The following is a 24,106-nucleotide window of genomic DNA, read 5'->3' as shown; positions in this document are numbered from 1 at the left end:
CAGTAAAGCCTTTGACATGGTTCCAGCACAAACAACTTCTAAATAAATGGAGCACCCTTGGTATGGGCTGATTGGGTTAGAAATTGGTAGGGTGCATAAGGACAAGAATGATCAGCAGAAAAAAGGGAGGTGATATTGCCCCAGGATAGGTCCTTGGTGAGACCTCATTCAGAATTACTGTATACAACTCCAGAGATCGCACCTTCAAAAGCATATAACCAGATAGAGTTCAGAGGGTAGCTACCAAAAAATGGCCAACGTTCTTAAAGTATATGAAAACATTTGAAGCGTTACAGGTGTATATCTTAGAAGAAAGGTGGGATGGGGAAATATGAGAAAGACATTTAAATACTTCCAAAGTATTAATGCATAAGAGGTGGGCCTTTCAACAGAAAGGAGGTTCTGGAACAATGGATCATGAGGATCAAAAGAGGTGAACTCAGGAGCAAGGCGTAATCTAAGGAAACAGTTCTTTACAGAAAGGGTAGATAATGCATAAGCGGGTTCCCAGTGGAAGTGATAGAAATAAGAACAGCATCTGAATTCAAGACAGCATAAGACAAGCACAGGGATTTGAGGAAGAGGTAGGGATTGTAGTGCTGAGTAGTTTATATGGATGAGCAGTTTATATGGGTAGGCAGTCTAGATAGGCTGTATACTCTTTCTGCATTCATGTTTCTCTGTTTCTAAGAGAGTGATGGGAAAGGCAATCTACTCTGAAGAAAGAATAGTGATTAGCGGAGTGCCTCAGGGATTTGTCTTGTGTCCAGTTCTCTTCAATATAAGCAATACTGCAGATGGATTAGATGATACTAAGACCTGCCAAAAAATGGTGTACTCTGGGGGAACAGAAAGAGATGTGATCTAACAAAGTTCAAGGAATGATCGTGTGCATGACAGGATATAATGCAAATGTCTTATATGGCAACTCAGTTTTTACTACACTCATCCTGTTAGACTCCCCACAAGGTATAGCCACCATGCCTATGTTCCTACAGGGGGCTATGCCATCCTACATGCCATGCCTCAAATGAGCTAGGGATCTTGTACACCACATCAACCAACCACATTGGGATAGTAAGTAGTATGATAGAAAAATGTTCACATATTCAGCTCTGAACAGGAAAACTGCATGATAAATTCATTGTGAACCATTTCATTCAGAAAGAACTGGACAGATCTGCAGCCAACAGAGTTGACTGCTGTCATTTACTTTTTCTATCCCTTCTATAAAGGTTGCAATTCATTGCAAGATGTACACAATGTTAAGTTGGCACAAAATGTATGGCCCTTTTAAAAAGATCTACTGCATGGCACAATGTAAAACTGATGAAAACACATGATGCAGTTCATTGCCTAACCAAAAAAAAAAAAATATATATATATGGCGGAAGCAGCATCAACCAGCAACATACTCCCTCCAATTGGTCCTCCCAGAACAATACTAGCACCTTTGAGAGTATCCATAGTGCTTTGAGGGTTAGAAGTAACTGCGTATTTTTTGTAGCTTGATGTGATCTTGTCTAGGCCATCCCTCACTGGTTTTTGTGTTTTCCTCACTGACATGAACCAACTCACCATCATCACGCTGGCTACCAGGACAGAAGTATACTGGCTTCCATTTATCCCAATGGCTGCTCTGTCCTCAAAAGGACACCCCATTAGTAGTTTCCTTTGTATGTCTCTTGTCCAACATGATAGTGTAGACAGTTTTGATGAGTAGTAACATTTTGTTTGTGCATGATACAGTTCTAGATTTTACACCCAGAATGGACACTGCCTCTCTATCATATATGACTATGCTTCAATTCTGTTTTCAAGGCTCAGTTTGCTGCTGCATGCAATAGAAAGGCACATGCTAATGTATGTGGAGCATGTTTCATTCCTGATGTTGCTACAACCTGTCATGTCTTTCCAGATTGCCTTGTCAATGTGTATACATCAGTACATTGTAGTATACCCTGGAGTGGAATCAATGTCCCCTTTTGAACATGGAACTATATGTGCTGACTACTGTACTGTTTTCCTCTTCATGGGTCATTTTCCTTTGTGACAGACTGCTAGCATATATTCTGCAACTCCTCACCTTGCAGGAGTTTTATTGGTTGGTGTCCTAGGGCAGTATTCCTCAACCCAGGCACTATCTGGCCTGTCAGGTTTTCAGGCTATCTATAATGAAAATCCATATGAGAGACAGGCGCACACTGGAGGCTGTTCATGCAATGTTGTTATATTCTGTCTTTTCATGTATATTCATTGTAAATATCCTGAAAATTTGACCAGCTTGGCCATCTCTTAGGGAGGAATAGGTAAAGGGAAGTGAGCACCTGCTACCTCCTTTGTTCTGGCTGATTTCACAGAGAATCCAGCATGTAATGGTGCAGCAGAAAGGAAAAAGGTACTTTTTTCATGAAAAATAGCCAGGGTGAAAAAATATTTAGAATATTTGGGAGTCAGTCAAAAATATTAATAGCCGAAATATTTTCTGTATTTATTTATTTTTGCTCAACTTTGTTTTTGCTTTTTCGGTTTTATTTTGTGCTTATTTTGCTCCCCCTGCCCCAATACTTTTGACTCTCTGCTCTCCCTTTTCTTCAGATTTTCTTCTTTCCCACCCCAGCTTCTTCTCGCCTTCCAACTGTTTTTCAGTTTCTTCCTTCAGTAGTACTTTATTCCAGCACTGAACAGTACATTTTTTTTTGTAAACACACTGCGTGATCTCATTTCTTGTAGGTGCAGTGGTGTGTAAAATCATTTGTATTCTACAGAGGAAGTGTGAACTTGTGAAAGCAGATGTGTAGGTCTTTGTTACGTGTATTTTTTGGGAGAGACTTAAGGTGTAGAATATATATATATATATATATATATATATATATATATATATATATAATAGTGATATGATGTGAGTTTGTCAGAGTCTTGAACGTGCATGAAAAAAAGATGCATGGCTGTAGTAAATCAGCTTTGCTATACATAAGATCCAGAGACTCCTTTAAAGTGTTCTATATGTAAGGCTGCGTGTTAAATGACTGGTGTGAGTGCCAGAGTTATGTATGCATATGTGAAGAGTATGTACAAGTAGTACTGGCATGTGAGCCTGGATGAGAGGATAAAGAAAAAAAAAAAGGGAAGGTCATATGTGGTACGGGTTATGCAGTTTGTACTGGGAGACAGGGTCTGGTGAAGAGTGCTTTTTTTTCCCAAAATTTCCTTTTCATGGCAGGTTAAGTAAAATAGCACAGCTTGTTTCAGCTACGTCTACCAATTTGGGCACGAGAAAAAAAAAAAAGAAAAAAATGGCAAACTGACTCCCTAGATTAGGGCTGTCAATACTCTAGATATCTGCCAGATAAAGCTGCTGCTGCAGACTGACACATCCCTAAAGACTAGAAGAGAGAATGAAGGAAGTGTGGGTTATGAAAAAATATTTGATGTGGCTTAAATATTACATTTACAACATGGAAGAGGCAGAGCCTCCATATATTTTCTATCAATATCTTCTGCTCTGCCCACGAGCTGACCTTTTTGCACTCTTTTTTGTTTGCTTCCTGGAACAGTCAGCTCCAGACATTTAGGGCAGAAGCATCTCTGGAAGGTCCCTTGCTGCTCCTATTGCAGGGGTGGAAAAATATTTAGAAAACCTGAAAAATATTTAGGAACAATAAAAGATTCTCTAACTTTTTTTTTTTATTGGTCCTTTTTTTTATTATTTTGCTCCTTTTTAATTTTAGGGAGTTTTGGTGCTGCTTTCCCTATTTTTTCTTTGCCTTCTACTTCCAGCTTCTTCCCTTCCTCCCAGACAGATCCTATTTGTCAAACCTTGAATTTCCCCACGTATTTGCCCCTCTAAAAAGATAAAGGTGAATTGACCTCCATGTCTTTACATGCCAGCTTACCTCTAACTAAATCTATGCAGCACAGTTAACCGGCATTTGGACGCGCGTTTGACGCGCTAGCTTTACCCCTTATTCAGTAAGGGGTAACAGTGCATCGAAAACACGCACCCAACCCCCCCCCTCCCCCAAAGACTAATAGCGCCTGCAACATGCAAATGCATGTTGATGGCCCTATTAGTGATTCCCGCGCGATACAGAAAAGGGTATTAATATCATGGCGATATTAAGTCGGAGGCCCCAAAAGTTTAAAAAAGTTAAAAAAAAAATTTTTAAATGGGCCCGCGGCTCGAAAACCGGACGCTCAATTTTGCCAGCATCCGGTTTTCAAACCCGTGGCTGTTAGTGGGTTTGAGAACCAATGCCGGCAAAATTGAGCGTCGGCTGTCAAACTCGCTGACAGCCGCCGCTTCCGTCAAAAAAGAGGCGCTAGGGACCACGTTGTAAAAGTAACTTAGTCTCTACCAGATGAGATGAAAAATTCTTGTGCATCTAAAAATTGTCATCTGGCACCTGCTGCTGGCCAAGGCACAAAAGGAACCATCTATGTTGTGGCAGAAACAGGCCAGAAGAACAGACATCACCACTGCAGTAGGGTCTGGAAGGAATCTCTACTGTCACTGCCAGTTCTGAAGAGAAGGAAAACAAAAGGAACACAAACACACAGAAAGGGATACAAAAAAAAAGTAAAAAAAAAAAAAAAAAATCCAAAAATGACAAAAGCAGAACCACAAAAAAAAAAAAAAAAAGCAAAATTAAAAAAAAAAAAAATACACAATATAAAACTAGGGCAAAGTGTCCAAAAAAGAGACAGCAATTTTTTGCCTTGGTTCCTAAAACTTTTGCTGTTGCTCAAGTTCTCTCAATTTTTCCCACTCCTGCTAACAGATTTTCCTGGGGTTAAAATGAAGAAATCACCTGCATGATGGCCAACTAAAGGCCCATTTTCTATATCACTGGATCCATGTTTTTTGCAGTTGCCATTCCAATGTTATAGCCACATATGGTTCAACTAAGCTGGACACTTACACTGCTGAATAGCTGCAAACAATGGCACATTGCCCAGTGGCTTTCTGCAATATCTGTGTAGATAGGCAGCCTTGAATTGAACCACCAACATACCCAAAAATCTTGTGAAGCAATCAACACAGAAAATGCTAGTAGATCATTAACAGGCCAACACAGTGACTGCCACTGGGAAGAACTGCTCCTTTGTGATCCTTTCAGTCCATACTGCTTCTTAGCTGTCAAAGACCTAGCTCCATCCAGGCTAAACTCACTCCTTAAGATTTATCAGCAGTTTCATCCACTATGTTCCTCTCAGCATAATGCACTTGATGTCCCATCTGTAAAACTTTTGAGGCTTACTGAATCAAGAGTAGCAGTTTTGTGTAGCGGGCCCCCAGCTCTAGAATGCCTTGCGAGAGATGATAAAGTCAGCCTCGATTATTGCTCAGTTTACAAAACTGCTTAAGACTCAGTTATTCTTCCAGGTCTTTGAGGAGCTGCAGTAATTATCAAAATTATTTTCTCTTGACCATGTGTCAGCCATGGTTGATGAGAGGATGGGGACTACACTTCATGATACATAAGCAAGGATAGATTCAGTCCTGATAGTTCAATATTTTTGTGTTGCTTACATAGAGAAAATATGAGAATTTCCTAGTAGGGCCAATCCATCTTGAGTTGGCAAGAGTGTTTTATACTGTATGTTGATTTTGTTTGTTTTGTGTAGCCTGCCTCGAAGGGGTAATAACAGCGTGTGGAAAACGCGCATCCAAACGGGGGCTAATGTTGCGCTCGGCCTAAGAGGCAGCAAAGGAACACAGATTCCAAGGATGGGGAGGAGACAGCCACTTGTCAGTCACAAGTTCCAGAAAGCATTTAACATTTTTTAGGCTTCAGGGCAAAGAAAGATAGAACAGAGAGCACACATCACTTAGGAATAAGGAAAAACATACAGCAAGGAGGGGGCTGTATTAATAATACTGTACAAGATCCTCTTTTACAGACAAATGAGTGCTTAGTCCTATTCTATTATAAAAGTAAAAAGCTGGGCCAAGGGGGAGGGTTTTTTTGGTATCAGCTCTTCATCTCAACGTAATATAATAATATAACTGTCCATGATGAAATATCTCCATCTATTTTGCAAAACTCCTATAAACAGATATACATTGAGTCAAGCAGAATTGCACACTTGGCTAAAACCCCCTATTTATCCTACTTTCCAAAAAAGGAGGGGGAAAGGAAAGTTTGACATCCTAGTCACATCTAATTTTCAGGGCATGTCAGGGGCGGCATAAAAACTAATGGGACTCTTCCTTCCCCGCATCCCCACCTCAGATCCAAGCAGATGCACAGATCAGATGTGTGCAATCCAGAAAGTAGTCTCCTTTAGTTCCAGGTGGAATTTCTCGTCTCTCTCTGCTCTCAGTAGCTATCTAAATAAAAAAAGTTCAACCAAACAGCTACAGTCAGGGCAACAAATATATCTAACAAGCTATTTCTTGTTAATCAAAAAAACCTGTGTTTTGTAGAAGATCCATACTGGAGTCTTCTGACCAACTGGTCAGTGAAAGTTGCATGCACTGTAGTGGTGAAGGACAAAAGCCAAAAGGGTAGGGAGGCTGACTGATACTCCAGGGGTGGCCCCTGCTAACAGAGGACTTCAATCCCTGGGAAAATTCTCCTGGGACCCTGAGCTAGTAAGTTTCACTTTTTTGTGGAGGGAAGAAGTGAGGGGGTATGGTAAAGTGCATAAAAGTTCAGTGTTCCGTTCATGCTGTTATATCACCTGCACCTCATGCAAGGTTTTTGTTTCTGCAAGTACAATATGGCATGTACTCCTGCATCCCTTCACTATCTGCATATCCCAAGACTCATATATTATTCCCATAGTACCAGCAAGTTAGTTTCACTGTCCTACTTCCTCTATTCTCAGGGTGCCATCAGCAGAGAAGACTTGCAAGGAAAAGGGGAATCAGAGGAAGTAGAGAGAAAAAAATGGGTACAAAGTGGGGAGGGAGCTGCAAGAAAGTACCATGGAAGATAGAAAGGGCTGAAAATGACAAAGGGGAAAAAAAAAAAAAGACAGGAGACAATACATGTACACAACTTTGGACAAAGCTGAAGAAGAAACCAAACAGAGGGAAATAAAGTAGAGGGGAAAGCCAGGCAAGTGCAAATAGGATCAAGAAGGGAGAAAGTTATGAGACAAGGGATAGAAACCTAACAGCAGTGAGAATCTGGCCACAACAGAAGACTAGAGAGTAAAACAAACCAACAAATGTTTAGGAAATATTTAGGTTTAAACCTTTCTTTTTTGGCCAGTTTTAACATGACCCTTATATTTTCAAATCTGACTGGCTAAATGAGTAACACCTCAGGAAATTAAGTCATGAAGTAGAAGGTAGAGTCCTATTGTGGACCGGAAACTAGTTAAAAGGCCAGAAATAGAGGGTAGGCCTAAATAATTTTCCAAATGGAGAAAAATCATTAGTAGAATACTATAGGAATCTGTGCCAGGACTTGTGCTGTTTAAAGTTTAGTTTAACTAGAAAAGGGAATGAATAAAGTGATCACATTTGTAGATGTCAAAATTATTCTAAGTTGTTAAAACAGCAGCAAATTGTGAGGAACTACAGAAGAACCTTGCAAAACTAGGAAACCAGGAATCTGAATGGCAGATGAAATGTAATGTGGAAAAGTGAAAAGTGATGCTGTGGCAAAACAGGGGTTTTGTGTGCACTGCGATTTCTTGTTTTATCTTAGGCCTTGTGTAATACAAGCCTTGGAGTTCTTATATTTTGTTATTGTTTTATGTTAAACGTTTATATGCATGTTTTATTTTATACTGCTTCGGACAGTTTTTTTTTGGTTTTGTTTTTTTTTTAGAACTGAGGAAGTGCTTAATAAATTCTCAAACATATTGAAATCCTCCGCTCAGTATGTGGCAGCAATCAAAAAGCCAGATAGAATGTTAGAAATTATTTGGAAACAAATGAAGAAAATTGGCAGAACAAGACCAGAGAATAGCAGCTGGAGAGGACCAGAAGGCTCATCTGCATGTCCTACCCAGCGGCCCCTGGGAGAAGACACCAGAGATCACCATGAGCGAATCCAGGCTTCAGGCTCCATAGCCCCAGCTTCCAGAAGTCCTGCACCTCACAACTCCTTACTGTAAATTTAATACAGGTTTTATTCAGAAGGAATTTAATTAAAAATAAGTCAATAAGGTCTTTCTCATTTCTTTCAAAGGGACCAGAAGCTACCAGCAACTGAAGGATGCCTAAGAAACGTCGTATTGCCAAACCTGTCACCACTGTTACCAGTTCTACTGCTGTCCATACTGAAGTCCGGATCCAGTGTGAAAAATGTCTGCAGATCGACTCCCTCAGGAAAGAGGTGGCAAAAATCAAGGATGAGGTGGCGAGACAGAGGTATTTGGGAGAATGAGGACTACAGCAATGAAATGCTTATCAAGGAATCTAAGATGGAGAAATCATGCAGAGTGGAAGGTGAAAATGGTTCACAAGATGACAGCTGGACACAGATTACTATGGCTAATAGACCCAACACCACACCTCCAACTTCCCTTGAACTGAAGAATTGGTATGCAGCCCTGGGAGAGGAGGAAAAGACGATGTCATCCCATGATGGAGAGGAACCTGGATATGCAAACATTAAAGCTGCAGGCACAGCAACCACTGCACCTAAGAGGCAGAGGGTAGTGGTTGTTGGTAATTCGCCTCTGAGAGGCAAGGAGGCATCCATCTGCCAAAAAGACATGTCTCAGGATGTGTGCTAACAGGGTGCCAAAATCAAAGACATTATGGAGAAATTGCTGAGAATCCACAAGCCTTCTGACTACTATCCGATGCTGCTCACCCATATTGGCACGAATGACACTGTGAGGTACCATACAGGCTGTAGCAAAAGTGACTTCATTGCGCTGGGAGAGAGGGTGAAGCAGATAGGTGCACAGGTGGTATCCTCCTCGCTCTTCCCAATTAATGATAAAGGCCCAGAAAAGGACACTCACATTTTGGAGATAAATGAATGACTGCGAAGATGATGTAGACATGAGCATTTTGGCTTTCTGGATCATGGGATGATATTTCAAGGATTGCTGAGCAGAGATGGGATCCACTTGTTGAAAGATGCCGTGCCCCTTCTTCAACACAGAATGGCAAACCTAGTGAGGAAGCCTTTTAAACTAGAATCATCGGGGCTGGGTAAACAAAACCCTAAGTAAACAAATACTCAAATAGAAATGGGAAACAGGCAAAATTTAGAAAGCTATGTATATTAATGCTCATATCATGGAGAATAAAGTCCTAGATCTAGAGGCAGTCATAGAAGAAGCTGATTTAAATATAGTAGCTGTCACAGAAACCTGGTACATAGAAAACCTTGACTAGGATATAGTTATACCCAGCTACAATCTATTCAGGAAGACCAGGTAGAGAGGAAAGGTGGTGTGGCATAAATAAATAGTATTAAAGCAACAGCACTGTTGGATTTATGAGGTACGGAAGCACTGTGGGTTAATCTGGAAAGAGGAAATGGAAAGGGCAATTTTTTTTAATCCAATGGATTGCAAGATCCAAGGCAGCATTGTTTTACCAGAGGTAAATCTTGTCAGATGAATCTGATCAATTTCATTGATTGGGTGACCAAAGAATTGTATCAAGGAAGAGCGCTAGTTGTACTGTACTTTGATTTCAGCAAGACACAATTCTGCATAAAAGACTATTTGAGAAAGGAAAATCTAAGTAAATTAACCTGTTTGTCAAGTGTCTCCATCTCGCAGCTTCTGCAGAGGCTATTGCAACATCCTCCTGACACTGTTAGCATTGCAAGGGACAGAGCAAATGGAGCTGGGTTGAAAGAGGATTTTTTTTCCAGTGCTACAAAACTGGGAATTCTTTGGTGCCAGTACATTCATGCTGAAGGTTTTACCAAAAATCATCACTAGGCTAAAACTATTACATCAGACATGGAGTGAATTTATTAGGCCAGTTTCCCTGAAGGAAACTGATGGGATGAAATCTACCACCCATGTCCATTTATTATTGTTAAAGAGTTTGAAGGATAGTTCATATGAGATCACAAGATTAATTGTGAATCAGTCATTGTCAGGTGGGTGTATGCCAGCAGTATTGAAAGAGGCAATAGTTAGGCCTATACAAAAGGAGACTAGCAAGGGGTATTGGTGATCTTGCGAACTATCGCTTAGTTTCCAATTTGCCCTCTTTGGCTAAGGTTATTAAGAAGGGAGTATTGATACAATTGGATGATTTTTTGGAGGAACATGAACTATTTGAAAACTAATTTGGATTTCCCAGAGGACATAATAGAATTAATGCTAATATCGTTAATGAGACACTTTATGGTGATGTCTGGACCAGGGAAGGGCAGGTATTTTGATCCAACTTGATATGTCAAGCGCTTTGACATAGTCAATCACTCTGTCATGTTGTCCAGGCTTGAAACCTATGTGATTTCAGGGAAGGTTTTACAGTGGTTTGAATCAATTTTGCATGGAAGGAAACAGCAAATTCATATTGGCGACTCCTGCTCAAAGTGGCGTGAGAGGGAACTGCTTTGCATTCCAGAGGAGGGGACCTGCTACTGAAAAAGGAGAATTTAGACCTGGATATGGAAAATAAGTCGCAAAATGTTTAGAAAACCATGATAATTTCCTGCAAACCACCACTAGTTTTTTGGGTGGTTTTTTTTTTACTGCAAGGATGCCAATGCCCTTAGGGCCTCATTTTCTAAAGTATCGCAAGCCTGCGATACTTTAGAAGATGAGGGGTGGGGGGCCGAAACGGGGGGGGGGGGGGGGGGAGGCCTGCGCTAGCCAGCAGCGATCGCTGCCGGTTTCGCACCCAATAGCACCACCATAGGAGGTGTAGCTATTGGGAGCGAAAGCTGATGCGAAAAGGCACTCACCTTTTCACTGTCCACGGCGTCGGCGCAGAGTTGGCCCCAGTGACACCCCGACTCCTCCTCTTCCGGGGCCGACTCCGCCCCCATCCTGGTATCGCAAGCGATAAGGGACTTTTCGCGTGCGAAAGGTCCCTTACCTTGTGCGAGCGGCGTGGAAAATGAGACCCTTAATACTCTAAAGCAGAATTTTACTAACGAATCCTCAATTTTCCAGTTAGTATATTCTTCCATGTGCACAGGAAATATATTCCTGTTCCTTCCACTGTACTCAAGTAGAGATTTCACTATATTTATTTTTACAGTATGTATGAAAATGCATTTTTACTAAGCACATTTTAAGAAAGAATTATCTGATTTTAACTACTAAAAATTAATTTTCTAATGAAAGAATCTGCTTGTAAAAATACCATAAAATTGTAGTTACATATGTTCAAACCCTAGCATAGCCATCCCAGCCTTTCTTGGTATATAAAGTGAGCACTGTTTGAAAATATGGTATATAGTGACTGTATGTTATGTTATATTTTGAGCAAACATGCTTCATAAAGCATTATGTTGTTTGAAAGAAACTTGCAGTCAGCTCCATCTGTACAAGGCTGCACAAAAGTACTCAGGCGCAGTAGTAATAGCCAACCTTATTCCTGGGGGAATTCTGCACACAAAAACTTAAAATTCTGCATACTTTAAAATTGGACAAAATGTAAATCTGTTTTTGACTAATTCATTACATTTTAAATTAAGAAAGGTTATTACTCAAAGATGCCGAGTTTTAAATATTTTGATTAGAATTTCCCTAGAAGTACACCGTAAAAGTGTCTTCCACCCTCTCCCCCTACTCCTCTGGCCAGACACCAACTCCTCCACTACCTCTCCCTTCCCTCTCCAGTTCAACCCCCTTCATCTTCACTCCTCAGCCCTCTGCTCCCAGAGTTTGATCCCTCTCTCACACAAGTTCCCTCTCTCTCTCTCACGCACACACCCACACACAGACCCTCTCTCTCCTGCACACACACCCCATTAGTCAGGTTCCCTCTCACAAACATGCACTCTCATTCCCTCATACTCACACCAACAACCAATCTCTCCTCACATTCACATACATACCCATGGCATGCACCCTCACACAGGCTCCCTCTCACCCACCCACATATGCTCCCTCTCCCCAGAGTAGCACAGAATTCCCCCAGGAGTACAGCCTATATTATTTTAACATTTTACTTTATGCTTATTCGCTCTTCTTTAAGCAACCTCAGCTCAACTAGAAGCAGTCAAGCTAAAACTGTCACAAACTAGAATGTGTAAATTAGTTCATACCCTTTAGCAAGCTAGAGGAAAAGCAGAAGGCTGTGAGCAATAGTTGTTGCAGGGTGCTGCAAGTATCTCTAGGGGAGCAGAAACAATACCATGGTGTCACAGAGACAGTCTCTAGGCAGCCTCTCCATCTATGGCACATACTTCCACTTTAGAGAGGAAGTGGCTACTGGCCCAGAAAGATAGGAAGTCTGCAAGGATATCAACATACTCTCCCATTCCAATCCCCAAGTGGCATGCTACTGTTCCTGTCCCTATTAGTGCATTAGTTGGGGGACTAGAGAGAACTGGAAAGAGGTGATGGACAGAGCAAATGATCTGGGAAGGGGGGCTGACAAGAGAAAGGATGAAAGGAACTGAAAAGGGAAGAGGCAGAGAAAAGGAAATATGGACTGAGATAAGGGGCTAGGATAAGGGAGAGGGAATTAAGGTGAAGGGCCAAGGACGACATGGAGGCTGATAAGGTGAGATATGGAAAGGAAGCAGAAACTGGGTGAGTTGAAGATAGTGAGAAAAAGGGCAATGGAGGATTAAGAAAGGCAATGAGGCGAGAGAGGAATAAGAAATGGGAGGCATAAGACCAGAGTTGGACAGAGAAAAATGAAGCATGAGGCAATAAAACATGTGGACAGTTAAAGATGGAAAAGTGACATAAAAGAATAGCCGTCAAGAGAAACGCCAAAAGATAAGGAAAGGAAGACAGGATGAAAATAGTACAGAGTGAAAAAATTTGCCAATTTAAATAAGCATTCTTATGTTTTACACTTTAAAATTTCCACTAAAAATAGAAAATTGTATATATTTTATTGCATGCTTTAGTTTTTTAAATTCTATAACAATTGACATGTATCACCTCTTTACTATTAGCTCTCTCCTCTACACTATTTGGAAACTGTTCTTTATATGTGAGGATAGGGAAGCAGAGAAAAGGGGAAAAGAGCAACACTTGCTCTTTTCCCCTCTGCCAGACAGTTCAAGTTTAGGCTGTCTAGGCTTGAGGCCACTCAGGTGATGAAGGCAGCAGATGCATGACAACAGAATATTCTTGGTAGGACAGAGAAGGGACTGAAGGGAAATGTTGGGTATGAGAGAGGGGCTGAGAAGTACTGGGCAACCATGGCTGGAAAAATATTTAGAAAATTTAGGAATCAGCCAAATGTTTTTAGGAGTCAGGGCTTCACCTCATCTAAAAGGCCCAGCAGCAGGTGGCTGCTGCAATTTCGGTGTATACAGGTTAACCCTAAAGAGATTATATTTATTTATTTTAAATATATTTAAAAAGTTTTGGGTTTGAGGCAAATCAACCTGTCTGGACCCCACATTCATCCTTTCTCTCCCCCTCCTAAGCAATTGTACCCCACCCTCAATCATCCCTTCTCTCCCTGTCCCGCATAAATATCTTCTCTAGCCCCCAGAGGAACATCACTTCTTCACTACAGCTGCCTCTTCCCTCTTCTAGCAGCCACAGCAGTTCCTCTAAGTTTAAACTATCCAAGACCAGCAAGTAGATGAAACTAGGGAGCCTAGTGAAGCTCAGGATTCAGCAGAAGGGGCAGCCACAGATGAACAGCATTATACTTTTGCAGGCTAGCAGGGATCACACCAGAACAGGAGTGTGACAAGAATAGAAAGACTGCTGATGGCAGCTCAAGGAAAGGCTTTGCCACAAGCTACACAGCAAAAGCTATGATTGCCCCAACTGTTGCCATTACCCTCCTTGCTGCCCATGCTCTCAATTTCCCTGCCTGTTGCAACACTATGTGGATCTTTTCACTATCACTGAACCATGGTGCCAACAGTTGGGGTAAATCCAAGTACTACTCTGAATGGCAGAACATATGGCTATGGTTTTCAGGAAACACTAAAAACAAAGGACATGGCAAAGAGGTAAGAATAAAAGGTGCAACTAGAAGGAGGAGAAATCAGTGGGAGATATGCTTGTAGTAAGCATCACAAAAAAGAGAATTAAAACAGAGAAATTAAAAAATAATTCAAACGGTTATCTAGGCATACATAGAGAGAAAAAATATTTTTCAAGAAATTATAAAGAAAATTTAATAAATGACGGTAAGTTCGATAAAACGTTTAGACATTTCAAATAAATGGAACCATATGCAAACAAAATTCAGAAAATTGCACTGCCAGAACTGTTTAAACCTCACCACTATTCTTATAGTATGTTGTTTTTATAGTATTAAGGTACTGAAAATTATTCTGCAGGTCAAGTGAGTTTATTTATTTATTTATTTTTCTATGCTGATGTTCATTGGACATATCACACCGGTTTACAGTGGAAACAGAGGAGTTTGTTAGAATTACCCTAGCAAAGCTGGGAAAATTCCAGGTGCTAAGTTTCCTAAAATTCGGGACGTGACACCATCTCAAGTACAACAAGAGCTGCTGGGGCCACCTAGTACTTGGGCCCAGTGAAAGACACCATTGCTGCTGCCCTCAGACTGGTGAAAGATGTTGCTACTGCCACTATCATTCTGTGCTTAGAGAGAGGTTCACTACTGTTGTCACCAACAGCCCAGGGAAAAAGGCTGCTGAAGAGAAGCTGGAGAGAGAAAAAGGCAAAAAGTGAGGAAAAAACGAAGTGCGCAAAATAAGTAAAAAAAAACAAAATTAGAAACTACAAAAAAAAGTAGAAGCAAAATAAGTAAGTTATTTGAGGGAAGAAGGAATTGCCTCTCTCTAAAAAAAATTCTGGTTGGCACCCAAGTCAAAAGCCTTCTCTTAGCGCTGCAGGTAGCATGTCAGTCTTATAATGTGAAGGTCCTGAGTTCAATCCTCAGAGAAGGCAGCTCTTGCATTTGTAGTTGAAAGCATGTTTTATTCCACTGGAAAGAAATCAGTAGAACTAGGGGTCACGTAATGAAACTCCAGGGAAGACGACTCAGAACCAAACGAAAGGAAATATTTCTTCACAGAGAGAGCGGTGGATGCCTGGAATGCCCTTCCGGAGGAGGAGAAAACAAAAACAGTGAAATATTTCAAGGGGGCATGGGATAAACACTGTGGATTCCTAAAGGCTAGAGGATGGAAATGAAGAAAAGAGTGCATGGGAGTAAGTTGCTGGTGTGGCAGTTACTACCCTTAACCAAAAAACCTTCATACTGTTGATGCAACTCCATTACTGCTCTCTGCCTCAACGGAAGGGGGAAAGGGGAATTAGATTCAGATAGCAACTAACAAGGACTGAATTTTACGGTCGGGGAAAACAAAAAAGCATGTGGGTAACTTGCTGATGCCGCTGTTACTACCATTAACCAATAAGCCTAATACTTCTTATACACCTCCAACACTGTTCTCTGCTTCAACAGCAAGAGATAACAGGGAATTGGACTCAGACAGCAACCAACAAGGGCCCTGACAGTCTGGGAAACTGATAAGCATGGGGGAGACCTGTACACACGGCTGGTGCTACCATAAGCTTGCTAGGCAGACTAGCTGGACCATTTGGTCCTTTTCTATCACTTCTATGCTAGGTTTCCTAGTGTGGTGCTTCTCAATCCAGCCCTTCGGGTACACCTAACTTAGTCAGGTTTTCAGGATATCCACAATGAATATGCATGAGATAGATTTGCATACAATAGTGGCAATGCACGCAAATCTCTCTCATGCACATTCATTGTAGATATCCTGAAAACCTGACTGGCTAGGTCTGCCCTGAGAACCAGGTTGAGAAGCAATGTCCTAGTAAGTAAAATAGCTCCAAACATTCAACTCACTACAATGAATCCTGAATGATTTTTCTTGAATTACCTAAATTTTACAATATGTTAATTCTCAACTAATACTAATCTTTTTCATAGCTCAAAACTGAATTCTTTGTAGACTGTGAATTATTTTTTTATTGAACCACCATAAGCCACAGATAAATGCAATGCCTAAGCATTTGAGATCAAATAGGTCCTTTTTAGATCTCAAGAAACCATCTATTTGGCTTCAAAAGCTCAGGCACAGCATCATTTTTTAATAATCCTTATCTTGGTCCAATAAGGGGTATCACAAGAAGCAACATTACTACTAAAGTGCTGCACAACAGCTCAAAACTGATTGAGATACAAACAGATGCCTTAGTTTAAAAAAATCTTAATTATCTTGTCTGAAAATAAATTCAGTATTTGGAGCTTTGTTTCAGTGGTACTTCTGACCAAACAAGGTGCAGGTTGCAATCCATACTCAGGATCTTCATACTGGAAGTAATGTTGACATCTTTAAAACAGTGTTTTTCAAATTGTATCACAGGATGCCATTGACTGGATCACAGTCCAATTCCAGCTGTTCTGAAGAGGAGGGACAAAGAAAGCACAGCATGTGACAGCATTTTACTGCTGACATTGGGCACTGCATAGTTCTCAGGAAATTGTGCTGCATAGTACCCATATTCTCATGCTATTCTCGCAGTGATCATGGAGGCACAGCAAGACTACAGGCACCATTTGACTCAAAGCGACAAAGCAGCAGAGCATCACCCAAGAGTTGGCAGGAGCATCGGAGGGGCAACAACAGAGAGTAATGGGAGGGTGAGCAATGAGGGGTGGGAAGGTGGGAAGATCATGGGAAGACAATTTCTTCTGGTGGGTCCTGGGAAAAATATTTGAAAGCAAACTGCTTTATAGAATACCATCAGAAAAGCAATGAAGATTAAAATAGAAAGAAATGGACACAATACAAAAAAAAAAAGGCAAAAAGCCTTTAAGTAAATTAATGGAAATTCTATTAAAGGAAAGGATAGTGAAATATCTTGAATCCAGCAACATGCAGGATGAGGCAGCATGATTTTACCAAAGAGCTAGCATCAGACAAATCTGATCAATTGGACTGGGCAATAATTAGGTCAGAGGTATGCACTGGACAAGGTGTTCTTGTATTTCAGCAAAGCTTTTCATATGGTCCCCATATAGGTGGCTCATTAACAAACTGAACAGTTTGGGGATCAGCTCCAAGGTGGCAAACCGGATTAGAAACTGGTCAAGTGACAGAGGGTAGTATTATATTTATTTAACCATTTTTATAGACCGACAGTCATTGTGAACATATCGGTTTACATGGAATACGCCATTCATTCTAAGGAAAGAATAGTGGCATGCTTCTGTCATCAGTCCTGGGACCAGTTTTGTTCAATGTATTAGTGAGCAATATTGTGGAAGGCTTAGAAGGAAAAGTCTGTCTGCTTGCAAATTATATCAAGATCTGTAACAGAGTAAACAAAATCAGAAGTGATCTAAGAAAGCTCAAGAGTGGGTGCATGTTTAACAGTTAAGATTTAAGGCAAAAAAAGTGCAGCAACCTACTTTTGACATACAGAAAATCTGAGAGAGCAGTACACAATGTGTGGTGAGACACTCTTGTGCACTAACCAGGATAGAAACCTCAGAGATGATTGTGTTTGATTACCTAAATATAGCAAAACAGGGTGATAAGGCAGAACTATATTAGGGTGCATAAAGACAGGCAAAAACCAATACAAAACAGGAAAGTGATAATGCCTCTGTACATGTTGGTGAGATCTTACCTACAATATCATGTCCAATTTAAGAAAGGAAGGCCAAAGTAAAGCTACTAAAATGGTGCAGGATCTACACCAAAATAAGAGTCTTAAAGATCTAAATATGTATTTCATCCAGCAAATGAAAGATGGGGTAAATGAAAGACATTTAAATACTCAAAGATATAAATAAAGGTACAAGAAGCAAATCTTTTTCAGATGAAAAATACTCTAGATTAGAACAAGAAACCATATTATGAGATTCCAAGGAAACTGGATTCAGGAACATGAGAAAATATTTCCTCATGGAAAGGGTGGTAGATGTACGGAATGGCTTCCCAGTGAAGGGGATGGCAAAAAAAACAACAGAATTCAAGAAAGTATGGGCTAAGCACAGAGTTGTAAAGCCAGGTCAACTGGGTCTACTCCACTGCATGAGGAATGAAACCAGCAGACTAGATAAGCCTCATGATCATTATGTGCCATCATCATTTGTTTCTATGTAACTTCACTACACATTCATATTTGATTACACTATACTGGCTAAGACAATATTGCAAAAAACAACCAGATCTCACTTTCCTGAATGGGGACCTGTTGAAAAGCAGTTTAAAAATGTGAGAACACAAGTTGGCAATAATATTTTAAAATATTAAAGTTTCTTGCATCTATTTTTCAATGCTGTAGTTTGTATACAACATAAATAAGACAACCTTAAGAGATAACAGAAAAATAGTGCATTGAAAAGACATAAGATTCTAATCAAGTCCATGATAAGTTTAATTGTTTAGCCAGACTCCACACAATGCTTCCCATTAACTCCAAGATTTATGAAATTGGTTACATTAGCATTTTCTGCTAGCTCTTTTTGACTACACTGCGGTTAGTATCAGTAAGTTACTATGACAATAACCAGGGTTGGAAGCTTTGATGATAGGCGCTGCTGCTCACAAATTTTAAACTTGTTATTAGAAGCCTTACTGAGGTGCCATTATCCCTCTGGCTCCTTTTTACTATGCCATGCCACTTCCTCCTTGTATCAGGCAAGTCTGTGCTGAGAAACAGGGAAATATAAACCAACTACATGGGCTACTGGTGAGACCCAAGAAAAATATTTAGAGGCAGGGTTTTTAACAAGGATGCAACTTAACAGGACAGAGGAAAATACGTTCAGATTTCCATTCCCATTGTCAGTATGAGACATATAGAGGAGCTTAAACTTGCTGTGAATGTGAGAAGTGGAACATCCTTTAGTGGCAAGTTACTAAATATTTATGTTAACCAAGTAAAACAATGGCATGGAAATAAAGAGATACTCCACATCTTTGGGAATTACCATATTTCATTCATTTCAGGACACACAGCATTTGATGCCCTAATACCAAAAGTCTTCAGAGAAGCCAGGAGTTAGCCAAGATAACCAGTCTCCATATACCACAAAGACCCAATCTCAGTTTGTGCTTATTTAGGTTCTGGAAGAAAACTGTTTTTAACATAAAACGTCATTTCCGAAACAGCTTTCCATATAACCAAATAATCAGATTTTATCCAGTTAGCTCAACACCCTAGACTATTGGTATGTGCAAACAGGATTAAGAATTTTTACCATAAGTTTTAAACTTCTGAACCAATGTTTATGAAACATTTTTAGAATATCTGGAATTTCTCTATTCACTAACCACAGCATAAGGTGGCCAAAGTGCCCATCACCACCTCATTGCAAACACAAAACTAGTAAACCTGATGCATGCAGGTCAAAGCCAGAGCACAAATCACATATTCAAGGAACTTACAAGGTAGCATGATTTGCTTTTCACATGATAAAAAAAAATCTAAAGTCACAAGGAAAGCTTTACAGGGCACCTTATCCATAAATTGCCTTGAATATAATCTGATACCTTTTGTGGTAGAGGGAGCTAACCTTTTTATGCTCTGTAGAGGATTCCAATTTGTGTCTTTCCAATCCTTTTTTAGGGATATTTCTAACAATTACCACCAGAAACCTGTTATTGGCATAGTTACACCAACAAATTATATACTTCAGCACCTACATAAAGCAAAATCCTGTCCATGCTAACATAGTTTCTTTTGAACTCACTATTTCCAAACAATCATATGTCTTCTTCAATTTTTGTTTACGCTCAATAGTGCTTTTCTTTCCCAATATTATTTTTATCAAGAGACATTAACAAACAGTTTTCTGGCAGGTAAAATTGTAATGCCACGCACAATCCCAAAAAGGATTCAAACAATATAAAAAAAAAAAGCTTCTTTGCCAACACCACTCTTTTCTCCGACAATGAAGAATATGTAAAGTAATCCTGTTTCACTGTTTCAATTTTGTATCTATTATCATCTAGGTTCCTTTTTGCAACATTCAATAAAATATGCACTATGGTATAGGTTCTCCAAGTTTACCATAAAAAAAATATTAACACTCCCAAAACACCATTTTTGCAAAAGCAGTTATGAAAACTGTTTCGCATGTGAACAAGAGGCTAAAAGAAATTTTCTAAATGATTTCCCTGGGTAAATAGTCTGAAAACTGTCCTTTTCTTCTGGATTTCTATAATGTGCATACTTTTAGCAGAGTTAGACAGGTGTTCTACAGGGTGTAGGGAGGAGCACCCATACTTACCATTTTCAAAAATACACAGTGCCAATTTACTACCACCTCTCCTCTTACCCAAACAGGTGCAAAGTATGTGTGCACTTTTAGCACATATACTTTACAGTAAATTTTCAAACTAGCCAAGTAACTTCTCTTCAAAAATTAGCTACAAAATAGACATGGCAAAAAAACCAACATACTTGGATCTCTATGAAAACTGCCCAAAACCAATAGATTTTTCAAGAATTAGATCAACCCAAGAAACTGACACTCAGCCCTTCTTCTAGTTCACTACAGATTTTAGAAGCACTTTCTACCGAAGCATGTTTACTGCAACAGTACCAATTAACTGTGGTGCTGTGGTTCTGTTTGTCAAATGGCAAGCCTATGCTGTACAGTCAGGGTTGAGGAGTGACCAGAGCAAAGACAGGCACAAAGAAAATGTAATAAAAATAGATATTACCAGTAGTAAACAGTAAATATAATTACACACTTTAATCTCAAAGCATACTAATTACAAAAAAATCAATATTCAACAAAATTCTAAACCAAATACAGCAAAATGTTTAATAATTAAAATACAAAATCAAATAAGCCTAATCAGAACTGTAATGTGGAACCAGGTTTCAAAGATCTACATTTACTTTAAAAATGCACTAAAGATTAGAGATGGTGCTGCAGCTCTGTAGTCATGCTCTTGGTATTTTCTTTATTGGAGTTTAACAAATCACAGAAAAAAGTTGGAATTAACAAAATCTCTGTTAAGTCCCTAGACACATCCACTCCAAGCACAGATTATTTTAATAGGCATAACCTAACATTGTCCCACTACAGATACGCGTTGAAAAGCCTTTGCCCAAAATAACTATTGTGCTTATCAGGTCAAAAAGAAACACACACACACAGTGCTCAAGAACCAATACGGAGTGTGAAGGACCACTCCATGTTTTAAAAAATCTAATCACCACTTCAACCATCTGCAAATACAAACGAACTTCAAACACACACACCATTTCCCATGTAGCTCGGGGTCTGAAAATGAGGCAATGGCTCCAATAGGAAGCATTAAACTAAGTGTTCAATAAACATAGACAAGAAAGGATAAATCTTAAGAGTAGAAGCTAAAAGTAAATACACACCATAGGTCCTTTAAAAAAAATTGTTAACGTGCAACACAACTAGTTTGAGCTTGGTGGTAGAATGGAGACTATCCACAACTATGTTATTAAATCAAACCCCCACCTTACTTTTTCTTTCCTTAGAAACCATTGAGATTCTGTATATGGAAGAACATCCAACTTTCTTCCTGGATATTTTAAGAGATTTCACAACAAAAAACGAGTCAACAAGATCATCTGCACTCCTAGTTCATGCAACAGGAGGGGTTGAGGGGAAGGTGCAGGCTAGCGAAAATTGAAATAATCGTTTTACTAAAGCAATAACAAACCATAAAGAGAGTAAATGAAAGTGAAGGAATGCATTTTCCCTCGTAACGTTCAAAAAGATTTGGACTTGGTCATTTTTGCCACTTTAGGAGTCAAAAGCGGCAAAAAAACTTCAGGTCTAAAAACAATAACTGATTTTAATACTACTATAAAGTAAAATTATAATTCAAATATTAAAAAAATATTAAATGTGTATATGTAGCCCATCTAGGTAATCACAAAGAACAAAAAGAACGTAAATCGACGAAACTGAAAAAAAAAACAGATTATAAAAAAAAAAATGAGGCACATTAGGGAGACAGACTGCAGCGTTAGGGCCCTTTCTATGCGAATGACTAAGAACAGCCAAAAAAAAAGCCACAGTATACCCCTCCCCCCCATCACACACACAATTACAATACAACAGAAAACTGCATACAATAAAGGGGATCAGGGGGATGGAAGGGTAGGGGAAGGCGCAGAGGTAAGAAATATTTGCGAAAGACTGACCTGTGCCATCGCTGGCGGAGACAGAGAGCGCCGGGGAAGACAGCTTGGGCCGCTTGGCTGAAGGCGGGCCCGGCTCCACCACATTCTCGGCCATTTTAGTTTTGGGAAAAAAAAAACCTTTCGGACAACAACAAAAAAATGCCCCCCAATCCAAGTCCAAACAATTCTTTTTTCGTACAAGTCTAGAAGTGAAAAGGCAAAAAGAAAAAAAAAACCCAAACCCCAAGAAATGCAATAAATTCAATCCACTCCTTTCTCCTCGTAGTCTCTTTGTGGATCTCTAAAAGCTGTGTGAGGCCTTGAAAGCAGGACCTGCTGCGGCTTCAAGAATTAATGCCAATTATTATTAAGCCAACGCTTTATGAATAAGCCTTTTCCTCTCTTCTGAGGCCTGGTGAACCGAGGAGCAGCTGCCTGTTTCCTTCATCCTAAGCCTGCTCCTATAGGAGATCCTCAGCTCCTTGGCCTCCATCAGCAGCACCTTCTTCCTCATCCTCCTCCTCTTCCTCCTCCAAGGGGGAGGGGGATAATACTACAGCAGAGAGCGAGCAGAGGGGAGAGCACGTAACTCCGCGAAGAAAAATAAAATATAGGCTCAAACGCCGCTCCCCCACCCCCCAAAAAAAAACCAACAGAGGCGCGCCCCTCCCTTGATTAATATTGATGCTCCTTCCAAGGGGGGTTGATAATGGACCACATAAAGAAAAAGATGGAGAGAATCAGGTACGATCAAACAATCCAAAAAGGGAAAGGCAAGTCTTCTCCCGATAGCATCGACGCGTCTTCCTCTAGAGAGGAAATAATAACGTACCACAGAGGCGGTGGGTGAGGTGGGGGGGAGAAAAATGGATCAATCTAAAAACCAATCCCAGATAGCACACCTAAAAAAAAAAAAAACGCTTCTCTTTTTCTGAAAATGAGATTTTTTTTTTTTGTTTACGATTTAGAAATCTTGCCTCCTTTTACTATTCCTGGCCGGTCAAGCAAAGGCAGGAGCGGCGGAGATGGAGATGTCTCACCTTCATCCTTTTCTCTCTCCCCCCAGCCGCTCCTTCGCCCAAGAAGGGGGCTCCTCTCGCTCCTCACATCTTCTCCCTCCCACGTCTCGACGGAGGGGGTCAGAGGAGCTAGGTGGGTACGAAGGAGGAAAAAAAATGGGGAAGTTTGTGCGGTTGGTGGCGGAAGGGAGGGATAAAAGGAGAGTGATGGGGGATGCAGAGAGTTGAAAAGTCCGATTAATCAATCAGGAAATGGGGCGTCCCCGGTATCAGGAGGAGGGAGAGCCGAACCCGGAGGCGCCAGGAAAGATGGAGGGAGAGCGCCTAGGCCGGGAGTGTAAGCGCCTATAACAGCCCTCCCCGTGCTCTTTCCCCCACTCTCGCCACTTGTCTGAGAGGGTTTCGCTCGCTTGCTCTCCTCCCCCCGCCCCTTGCCCGGCGGCAGCGGTATTGCTCCGAAGGAAGGCTTTTTTTTTTGCCCTCCTTCCCCACTTCCCACGGAAATATGTTGGTGGGGGACGCGGGCGCCGGCGCTGCGGGGAGCAGGTCCCGTACGGAAGCGTCCGTGCGTGTCTCCGGGGACGGCGAGAGTCTCCGCGTCCCGTTTCCCCCCCGCGCGCGCACACACATACACACAAACAAAATGGCGGCTGTTGTTTCTTCACTCCCCTTCAGGGAAGCTTCAGCAGCAGCAGCCGGAAGTGAGGTCAGGGGAGACCGAGATGGAGGCGGGGAGGGGGAAGAGGCGGGGCCTACTGAGAGCTCGCGCTCCCCATTGGCTTCGGCCGCGCACACGGCGCAGAGAGCGACCCACCTCTAGGCCCTCCTCCCTGCGCCCAGTTGGTCACATGACGCAAAAGGGCATGAGTGGTTGGAGGGCTCGTCCGCAGCGCTCTCTCCCCGCCCACTCT

The 24,106-nt window shown here is 40.9% G+C and overlaps 1 protein-coding gene across 4 annotated transcripts in view; it reads right to left on the bottom strand.

The window, feature by feature from the left end:
* The window catches only part of EP300 (E1A binding protein p300), a 466,384-nt gene extending 442,502 nt beyond the window's left edge, over nt 1-23,882 (bottom strand). For all 4 annotated transcript variants that reach the window (XM_029590455.1, XM_029590457.1, XM_029590456.1 and 1 more), the window contains exon 1: nt 22,198-23,882. In XM_029590455.1, the coding sequence (XP_029446315.1) occupies nt 22,198-22,291 (94 nt within the window). In that variant the 5' untranslated portion in view covers nt 22,292-23,882. The remainder of the gene's footprint in view (nt 1-22,197) is intronic.
* Nucleotides 23,883-24,106: the final 224 nt, after the last annotated feature.

The sequence above is a fragment of the Rhinatrema bivittatum genome, chromosome 2 (genome assembly GCF_901001135.1).
Source record: "Rhinatrema bivittatum chromosome 2, aRhiBiv1.1, whole genome shotgun sequence".
In the NCBI taxonomy this organism is placed as follows: Eukaryota; Metazoa; Chordata; class Amphibia; order Gymnophiona; family Rhinatrematidae; genus Rhinatrema; species Rhinatrema bivittatum.
Note: the sequence above shows the minus strand (reverse complement) of the source record. Positions and strands in the feature narration are given on the sequence as shown.